Source organism: Apis dorsata, unplaced genomic scaffold (genome assembly GCF_000469605.1).
Source record: "Apis dorsata unplaced genomic scaffold, Apis dorsata 1.3 scaffold_877, whole genome shotgun sequence".
Classification (NCBI taxonomy): Eukaryota; Metazoa; Arthropoda; class Insecta; order Hymenoptera; family Apidae; genus Apis; species Apis dorsata.
Genome location: NW_006263994.1, coordinates 50,392 through 61,397, shown reverse-complemented (window position 1 = coordinate 61,397; position 11,006 = coordinate 50,392). Strand labels below are relative to the sequence as shown.

Sequence of the window (11,006 nt, the reverse complement as noted above, 5' to 3'; positions counted from 1 at the left end):
AAAAAAAAAAAAAAAAAAAAAAAAAAATTTAGTCTTATATATTCCCATTTTAATTATGGCAATATTTAAAAAAACAAAACAAAAACAAAAGAAAATAAAGAAAAACGAAACATATAAGACATCTGACTTTATAAGATACTTTGAGAACATTCTACAATAATCTTATATGTATAAATAATAAGATAAAAGATGTAGTGGCATAACATAAGAAATGAATGTAATTATTTCTTATGATTTGCATAATGTAACAATCCATAATTTTAATATTAAAACGTCAAATGTTTAATTGAACGTTCGCATGTAACGTTATCTTACGTTACTCTAAAGCTCGATGATTTATTATATAAAATAGTAAATATCAGAATACGGAATTTATATAAGAATCAATATTTTCATGAAATCGATTATTAATCATCTGTTTTAAATACTAGATTTCCAAAAAAACAGATGTAAAATTAAAGCTGTATAAATAAAATCAGATATTTGAAAACCATTAAGATGCAGCTGCTAATAATTTTTCTCTTTCATTTTTATCTACTGCTGATACATGATCTGGTTTTTCACCTCGGGCATAACGTTCCCACATTTTTTTGTACAGCATTTCCATACCCATCGCATACAATTTGCAATTGAATAAAGGACTTTCGGATCTTGCTTTCCATACTTTAGCTCGTGTTGCTTTTAAACTTGAAAAAAGAAAAAAATTGAATTTATATAAAATATACAAAGCTTAAAGTTTCAAAATTAAAAATTAAAAAAATAATTTACTTACTATTCTCTATCAGTTCCTAAACGAATAGCAATATCTTGATATTCTTGTCGTGTTCGTGCGATCAATTCTGGACATCCCAAAGTATTTAATTGACTAGCAGCAACACGAGATGCTAAAGTTTCTCCTGGTAGCGTAACTACTGGAGTTCCAGTCCATAGAACATCCATGCTAGTAGTATGACCATTGCAAAGAGGTGTATCTAAACATACATCGGCTAATTGTCCTCTTCTAACATGTTCTTCTTTTGCAGCAACATTGCTGAACAAGATCCTACCAGGAGCTAAACCTAATTGTTGAGCTGTTGCTTGTAAATTTGGTTCACCAACGGCCGGAAAGCGCAACAACCATAGCACAGAATTTGGCACATGTTTTAGAATCTAAAATTTAGTATTAATATAAAGAAAGTAATAATATTTTCGATAAAATAAATTTATTACAAAAAGGACAATAAACTTACATGTGCCCACATATGAAGTGTGAGCGGATCAATTTTGTATAATTGATTAAAATTGCAATAAACAACTGCATCTTCTGGCAAACCATATTGTTGTCTTGTAGTAATCATAATATTTTGAGGCACTTCTTCACCTGTTGCTGTTTTGTTGTTTACTTGTGTAGTGGCCATGCCATTTTGAACTACGACGCCATTTACAGACATTTGACATTGTCCAGAAGCAATCATTGTTTCAATAGGTGTAGTAGTTGGCAATTCTGCAACTTTTAATGAAATCTCTACTGGTTTGTTTTTAGCATCCGGCACAACAACTTCGCGTATTTCTTTGACACATGTATTTTCAATCATTGGAGAAAGATCAGTGGCATTTATCACAGCTACATTATCTGCTACTTTGCCTTTCATATTCAATTTATCCGTTAAAATGAGACGTTCTTTTAAATGTGGAAACATTTGTCTGGAAAAATATAAATACATTGTCAGCATATATAAATATAAAAAGATAAGAAAAAAAAGAAAATCAAACATATTCCACAGTTTTTATATATATATATATATTGTAAACTTACTTATGATCTCCAATAAAGTATGTATGTGGCATGTAAGCAAGTTTCTCACTGTATTGACTAGCAAGTTCCAATGGTGATGTAACTTCGTCCGTAATTAAGTAATCCATAAAACTAGCTCCCGATGTTCCCGGATATCCAAGCCACATCACTTGTACTGGTGCTGGTCTCAAAGCAAATATTTCATTCCTCGCCCCTTTCGTATACCCATTCATGTTTACTAAAATATGTATTCCATCCGCATTAATACGATCAGCTGCTTTTCCATTGCATGGAATCTGCGATAAATCTACAAAGTGTTCAGTTTCTCTAGCAATCTTTGCTCGGAAAGTAGTTCCATCATCAGCACTAAGAGCGTAACAGAAAATTTCAACATTTTGTCTTTCGTGAAGTCCCGGAATTGATTGCATAAGATGACTAGTAGGATGATTTCCAAAATCTGATGATACGTATCCAATTCTTAGGCGGCCACCAATTTCACGTGGATATTTATATGGTTGTTTATGTAAAACATGAATCTATAATAATTATAAATAAAATAAAAATATTTTTATTCTTTCATAATATTTAATATTTAAAAAATACCGTTTACCTTCTCAATGCAAAGATTTGCATGTCTAGCAGCAATCGCTTTTCTAAATTCATGAGACAATGGATAAAGCATAGAATGGTGTGGGTGTACACTGGGTAATCTGTTTTTGTCAAGTTGTTCGGCAACAATTGAAACTAATTTTTTCATTCGAGCTTCATAATCAGTCCAGTCACAAACAATTTGAAGGCAATGCGCCAAATTACAATATGCATCAGGAAAATCAGGTTTAAGTTTCAGCGCAGTTCTATATGATTGAATAGCCTCTGGAATGTTTCCGGAATCCTTATGAATCGAAGCTAGATTGGAATGAGCATCGGCAAAAGCGGGATTAATTTGAATAGCTCTTGTATAGCATTGAAGAGCTCCTTGTATATCTTGCATTTCTTTCAATGTATTGCCCATGTTCGAATATGCATCCGCGAAAGTTGGCTGAATACGAATAGCTTCCTTGTAATGCATTAATGCTTCATTTAATTTTCCTTGTTGCTGTAATACCGAAGCCAGATTGCTATGAGCTGCGGCAAACTCAGGAAATACTTCAAGCGCTTTCAAATATAATCGAGTTGCTTCTTCGATGTATCCTTGTTCACGTTTTATGTTGGCCTGAAATAAAACATATTGAATAATAAAAAATATTAATATAAAATATTAATAAAATAATGTAAAAACAAGATACATTACTTTATATTTCATATCGAATTTTTATATTTAAATTGAAAAATAAATTAAATATATATAAATAAAAAATAATATATAAAAATAACAAATATATATATATATATAAATATATAAATACCAGATTATTAAGGGAATCGGCATGTGAGGGACAAAGGCGAAGAGCTGTATTATAGCAATCCTCAGCCTCGACAACTTGTCCTTTTTCCTTGAGCGCATTTGCCAAATTACAATAAGCATCTGGGAAATTTGGTTGTAATTCAATAGCACGACGGTATGTATCAATTGCCAAATCAATAAGCCTATAAAAGAAAATAGATTAACATAAAAATAAAATATAATCAATATTTTTCTTAATACTTACCCTTGCTCATAATAAACACACGCCAGATTTCCATGTACGACTGCATTGTTAGGACTAAGATTCAAAGCACGCAGATAAGCAGCTACAGCTCTGTTACAAACAAAAAATTTGTATATCATTAAAATTCATTTCATAACATCGAAAAAACATTTAGATTGTTTTTTGAATAAAACGAATAATCATAATTTTAACCGAACAATAGAAACATCTATATAAAAAATTTTTGATTGCTTTGATTTTTTAAAGATATATACTTTGATTGCTTTTTTGCTTTAAAAGATACATTGCTGTATCCATTTTATAAAATTGTTATTGCTTATTTAATATAAATAAATCAAACCTAAAATCTTCATTTTACATCATTTATATAATAATTTTTATGAATATAAATTTTATTTTGAAAGATGATCATTTTTTATTTATTCTCAAAATTCGATATTATTGTAGTTTGTAATACCACGCCCGATGTCCTAAACAAATCACATACACGTGTCGTATATCATTATACGGTGACATATATTTATAAGGGAAATAGATACCGGTAATACTACATATAATATAATAAGAAATTAACCTTTTCACACTATATTTAATCCAGGAAATGCATCCAGGAGTTGAAGATCGTGAGAGTGCTCGTTCTAATTGTACGCGTAACGAAGGTGCGATCGTAGTCGAAGGCGAGATCACCGTGTACACGACAACGCACTGGCAGTCCATTCCTTCTCCATTTCGATGTCTCGATAAATTAATTTGGGTACGTGTATGTATATATTAAATGTAAATAAAAAAAAATTAGCTACTCTCTTAACAGATTGTAGACACGATATCACAAAGTAGCTTTCCGTCACGAAACTCGCCACGAGCTACGCGTTTTTGGCAAAATCCGTTAAAGACCCCCTATTCACCCTCCCACTAAGAGTAAAAGGGGTTCGCTCCCTCGTAGGGGCGGAGCGATCCTTGAAATCGATAGTTGTCCTCGAGTTTCTCTGCCGCTATTGTGCGTAATATTCAAGATTCCGAACACGCGTAAATAAATATATAGAGGCAATTTTCTTTCTGTTGCTAAATGATTTCCCTCTTAAAATTTCTTTTAAATAAATAATAATATAATAATATATATATATATATTATATATACATACAAATTTGATTCAATCATAAAATTACAATTCATCTAAATTTTCTCCAAACTTTTGTTTATTTATTGTTTATTTTGTTAATTTTTTATTATTACATTTTTTTAAATTATATTTTAGATATTATATGTTAAATATTGATCCGATTAGGTTCTATTTTCTTTTAAAATAAAAAAGTACCTAAGTATTATGTTCAAATAGAGATTTTTGGATTATTAATTATTTATTATTATCTTTCTTTTTAAATTAATTTTTAGTTATATTAAATTTAATAATAATAATTTAATAATAAATAATTAAATTAATCTATTAAGAATTAATTTTTTTATATTCAACATTCTAAGTAACGTATATTTTATTAAATTATTTTGTTATTCTTTAGAATAAAATTATAAGCACTTCTGAAAAGTTAAAAATTCACATAGTAAATGAAAGAAGGTTGCTAGCGGACATCGCTCTGGAGAAACAAAGGACGATGAACTTGAAAGGATGCTATGAATATCGATTCGGTGTTTACATATCGGCTCATGCGCTTTGCTTGCAATTTCTCGATAAACATATTTCAAAAGCAGAGAACAAATTCTTTTATATTGCAATATTCTTTTAATATATCAAAAAAAATAGAATGCAATTTGTTGGAATATAAAATAACTTGATATATAAAAATTATTTTTAAATTTATTTGCATTGATTAATAAAAATTTGTATGATTCATGACTGCCCACTAATGTAATGATATAATCCATTAATGGAATAACTTTGAAATCAATTTTCTCTAGCACAGACTTTAAAACCAATGTCTATATGAAACAACGGTTGATCAAACTGTGCATTTTAAATTGAAGAAAAATGAGGGATTCAAAAGCGGGAATCGAACCCATAATGTTTAGGTTGATAAGTTTACACTATATGCTCATCGCCAGTTTCTAATTTTAATTGGTATTCCATTAAATTTATTTCACATTTATATTGTGATAAAAACATTATTAAAAATAGAATATGCTAACACATCCATTATTTAATGCATACATTGTTAATAAAATAATTGTTTAATTTTTTAATGTTTTTGTTTTTTAATAATATAATAATAAATCAATGTTTTAAACTAAATATTCTTAATGAGGAAATTGTGTTTACATTACAGGTTTCAAAGCAGTCTCTATTAAAAAAAATATTAAATTATAATATTATAATATATAAGCAATAATCAGTTATTACATTAAATTATATATAAATATATGTAAATTTTGATATCTTATTTATATGATATTTATAAAATTTCTTATAAATAATAAAATATAATAAAGCATCAAAATATTAACTATAAATTTACTATTACTATAAATTCTCATTATTTCTACTTTGTTGAGTGAGCCTCTGATTTTTTTTTTATATATCAAATTAGAGAATACTCAATCATCGATATTCTTATTCCATTCAATTCATTATATTCATATTCTATTCCATTTATTATCTCATTCTTGCTAAAAAATAAATGAATCAAAAATGTGAAAATATCGACAATTTTCAAAACAGCTAAATTTTTCTATTAGTAAACGTAATTCTAATAATCAAGATATTATTAGATTATTATAAAAAGTATTATATACAAATTATCATAGATTAATATCATAGATTAAACACTAAGCTAAGTATAATATTTATTTATTATATTGAGTTGTATTTATATTATATGTATTATTGAGTTATATTTATATTTATTTATTACTTGAATTGTTCGTATAAATTTCTTTATATTGCCCTCAATTTCTTTTCGTCTTCATATATTCATAAAAGAAAATAAAAAGACTAGAATTTCATATTTTTAGCAACGTCTCTACATACTTATATATACATACTACAATATTCCAAATTATAACGTGTTTATAACGAATAAATAGTTATTTTTTTCTTACCTATCAAAAATTCTGGCTTCCTTGAGAACGTTGCCAAGATTGATGTAAGCATCCAAAAAATTTGGATCCAATGCTACAGCCTTCTCAAAATGATGAATCGCCAACCATATCTCGCCTTGTGCATTGAAAACACAGCCAAGATTGCTCCATGCAACCGCGAAGTCTGGACGTGTTTCGATAGCCTTTAGATAGCAAGCCTAAAGACATAAATATAAGATCAGAAGAGATACTCGCGTACTGTTAGGAACGCGCCGCGCGCAATGCCCGGCCTCTCCTCGCCGCGCCGCAGCTTTCATACACTTTTGAAATCTCAGAAAAATATTACCTCTTCATACCTTCGTCCTCTCTATTTCGCTTCATTACTCTCTTTTTCCTTATTGAACATCTTGTTTTATTATAATCAATATGATATATGATTTCCGATTAAAAATAAAAACTATTCATATCATAGTATGGATTTTTAATAATTTTTAAATATATCAATCGCATCGTTTATATTTATTGTGAAATATAAAATTATACAACTATTACTATGATTTCAATATTCATTAATAATAATTTTTATTCAAAGAAGAAATCAAATTTATATTAAGAAAAATTTAATAAATAATGTCATAATTAATATTTTTTACGTAACGATATCTTATTATTAAAGAATAAAGATACAGATTAACGTCAATATAACAAATAACCAAATCTTACTAAATTAATTTTAAAAGTTTTACTTTACATTAAAATTTCTTCTGAAGAAAAACGAGAACGAACTAGAAACAGAGAGAACGAAATCCATTTTGCAAATCATACAATGTAATATTGGATTGGAATTTAATGTGAAATCAGGAAAAAAGGATTTAGGTGCGCGCTAGAAACGTCATCGTGGAAGAGAAGCGATATGGGTGTCCCATTTCGTGTTCATCGAGTTTCCGGAATGCGTCCAGTGAACTCGATGACACGTAGTACGCCCCTCGCCATTGTTAGTTCACTTCTGCTTAATTGCACTTGGCCAATTCACCCTCCAACATTGTCCATTCTCAGTCGATGAGCTTAAACAAACAGTATTTCACATATATCCTTTTACCATCGATAAGGTAAATGTTTATCAATAAGTTAATTTGTATCATTGCTTTCCATAGTGTAATAAAGAAAAAAAAATTTGTCCAAAATCTTCTTTATGTGACGACGCTCCTAAGGGTCAAGCAGGAATGTGCATCGCGCGTGCCGAGAGGCGGGCTGCATTGTTATATAAAAAACAGAGTAATCCGTACCTAAACAATAAGTAAAAGGGCATTTACAGTCGGCCGATCTCTATAGGAAATAGATAAAGAAAGGCTGAATAGTAAATATTGGAATAAGTAAAGATGGACAGAAATGAAGTTGGATGAGCTTTAACAAAGAATTCCCATTTTCGATAATAAAATAGAATATTTGTATAATACTTTTATTAATCTTTAATCCCTTGGTTCCATATTTGCGATCATAAATAAATCCATCGCAAATATAGATACTTTGAGGCCGATCCTGAGTTAAAAATCCAACATTCAATCTCTTACGGAACAAAAGGACCAATTTGGTTTGATGGGATATTCAGAGATCGGCCTTGGGAATTACTTTACCTGCAGTGTACCCTTTGGTAGGTTGACGGTAGGTACGGCTTGCAAGCTCTCATAATAAACTTAGACCGAGAGACAGTGTGTTACTGAATAACCAGATTCAGATTCACCCTTTGACGAAGGAACCCATGGTAACCGACCAATCACATTGCTCCGACTTCCCCTCCTAGAGTTGATCATCCCATCCACAACAATAAGACAGCTGCGTTAATGTCTCTTCACTGATAACTCTTCGCCTCAACTTTGTCTTTTTTTTATTTTTTATTTTTTTTTTTATTTTTATTTTTTTTCTTAAATTTTTTCTTTTTCTTTTTTGATACATATACAGAGGTACCTAGTTATACGTGCCCCTGAAAGACACGCTTCGCTGAGCTCGTCAGCCACCATATTATAATTATATAAATTTTATCCCAGTTTTTTTCGAAATTTCTGAATTATCAATAACGTTTAAAAAAATCTTTCAATAAAATTTATGAGCAACAATAATATATTAATTGATTCCTGTAGTTGATAATATTTTGAATAATAATATTAAAAATGTAATTGAGAAACATATTAAAATAACTTTCATTTTATAGCCTCATACATAAATAATATTTCGGATCGTTTTTTTTTTTCTATAATGTAATATTATTGGTGGCAAAACGTACTAAGCGAAAAAACGACCAAGTAAACTAGAGAGCGCTCAAAAATAACAAGAAATATAACGAAAAATCTTTTTCTTTGCTATGTTGAATTTTATCGATAAGTTTTTTTGCAGAAAGTATAAAATATTAAGCCAAGTTTTCGATATAAAATAAATATCAAAATTAATGGGATTATACTGTCTGCAATTATTTCTACTTATCGACTATCGCCGCGCCGCGCTGCTTTATGAAGTAGACCACTTGACTCATTTGTTTTATTATACATTACTAAAATGAATGAAACTCTTGGGAATCGAACAAGTCCCACAAGTTTCCAAGTTTCAAAAAATATATTTTTTTTTTATTCCACAAAATAAATATGATATGCAAATAATTCATACAAATTTATAAAAAGTTATTAAACATATCTAGAATTGATCAAATGATCTCGCGCGATTATCATTGTACACACAATTTATTTATTTTTAAAATTGGAAAGAGAGTAGTTGGAAAAGAAAGGTTGTCCATGTATATGTAAAACAGATCAGTATACCTAAAGTAAATACACATTCAAAATGAGTTGAATCAAATGAGATGAGCTTAAATACTATATTCGCGCTCTATTGATCCTATTATAACTTGTTTGTAATTTAAAATATATATATTTTATTTAATCAACAACATAGATAACATAGATAGTGCTATAATAGGATCGACAAGTTAAACCTTACAATAACACCAAGCAAAGAAATTCTGTTTATTGCTTTTAAGTGTTATTGCAAAACGCGCAATGCAAAGAGGGATTTCATAGTTTTTAGCTAATTTTAAATATAAACCCTCATACTATGTTTGATGTCTTATAAGAAATCATTTTATTCCCAATATTTTCTTTGATTCTCAAAAATAAAAACACCAAACACAGTAATTAATTAATTAAACGAAAAAGTACGCACGATGAACAATTTATTACTAGAATTTGAATTTTCATTTCAATGTCTTTTTTTGAAATAACATATTCCAAGATCATCGTGCGCCGCGCACATATTTCAGTGCAAAGAAAAAGAACTTTTCGCTTCTAGTATAAATACCAGTTGTTCCTGATTATTCTATGGAGCTGCTAACTAGTACTTGTGCACATTAAAATGCATCTGTAACTTGTCAAAACAAAATTGATGAAACTTTAAAACTATAAATATAATCTTAAAGTTTGATTGTGATACTGATGCATCTGAGTATGTGCATGACACGTTAGATTAAATTATAACAATGAACAAGAGACAAAGAAAACCTACCTTAGCTTCATCAAGTCTTGCTAATGCTTTCAAAAGATTACCAAGATCACTTCTCACACAGTAAAGATCCTGCAACATGCAAAAATATATAAAAATATTTTGTATTTTTCATTCTTAAATAGCTTAAATTATTTAAAAAAATTTTTTAAAATATATTTGGAATATATTTGGAATATAATTATATTTACTACAAATTGAATTTACATAATCTAAAAATATGCAAAAGAATAACAAATTTTTATTAAATAACAGAATAAATTTCTCACAGGGTTGTATTGTAGAGCAGTCACATATGCCTGAACTGCTTGCTCCATGTCTCCTGCAGCTACTAATGCTGCTGCTAAATTGATATAACCATCAATAAAATCTGGTTTCAATCTAACAGCATGTCTATAGTTTTCCAAAGCTTCTTGTAGCTGACCACGTTCCTTGAAAACATTTCCAAGATTGCTATAAGCCTCTGCCAATAAGGGATTTTGTTTAATTGCTAGACTGCTGTAATGAGCAGATCTAAAATGAAAGAACAAAAATTTATTTGAATCTATTTATATTTTATTTTAAAATTATTTATTTTAACAATTATAAAATCAAATATTTACTTCTCTAGTCTTCTGCATTGAAAGTGTATAGAAGACAATAATAGAAGAACTCCAGTATTATTTGTTTCCTGCCTCCAAAGTTGCATACAATGTCTTTCAGCATTTTCGTAATCTCCTGCTTGATATTCTCTATGTGCAAGTTCCAATAACCCTATAAAAAAAAATACATTGTAAAATATTTATACTCAATTCTTAAAAATGTATAATTTTTTTTATGAATTTTATATTTTTAATATAAATAAACATAACTATTTATTTAAAAAAATTACTTAAAGACTTAAGTAAATTTAATTATATTTGTGATAAATATAAAATATAAATATAAACATATATTGTTCAAAAAGAAACTCAAAACAATATATATTTATGTATTCTCATTGATATATACTAATAAAAAATATATAT

The 11,006-nt window shown here is 28.5% G+C and overlaps 1 protein-coding gene across 2 annotated transcripts in view; it reads right to left on the bottom strand.

Annotated features, from left to right (window-relative positions):
* Positions 1 to 112: 112 nt before the first annotated feature.
* Positions 113 to 11,006, bottom strand: part of LOC102678868 (UDP-N-acetylglucosamine--peptide N-acetylglucosaminyltransferase 110 kDa subunit) — a 14,705-nt gene continuing 3,811 nt past the window's right edge. For both annotated transcript variants that reach the window (XM_006623292.2, XM_006623291.2), the window contains exons 2-12: positions 10,602 to 10,752; positions 10,269 to 10,512; positions 10,003 to 10,071; positions 6,475 to 6,671; positions 3,424 to 3,513; positions 3,181 to 3,361; positions 2,385 to 2,987; positions 1,796 to 2,310; positions 1,230 to 1,683; positions 773 to 1,149; positions 113 to 686 (exon numbers count right to left, since the gene is read on the bottom strand). In XM_006623292.2, the coding sequence (XP_006623355.1) occupies positions 494 to 686; positions 773 to 1,149; positions 1,230 to 1,683; positions 1,796 to 2,310; positions 2,385 to 2,987; positions 3,181 to 3,361; positions 3,424 to 3,513; positions 6,475 to 6,671; positions 10,003 to 10,071; positions 10,269 to 10,512; positions 10,602 to 10,752 (3,074 nt within the window). In that variant the 3' untranslated portion in view covers positions 113 to 493. The remainder of the gene's footprint in view (positions 687 to 772; positions 1,150 to 1,229; positions 1,684 to 1,795; positions 2,311 to 2,384; positions 2,988 to 3,180; positions 3,362 to 3,423; positions 3,514 to 6,474; positions 6,672 to 10,002; positions 10,072 to 10,268; positions 10,513 to 10,601; positions 10,753 to 11,006) is intronic.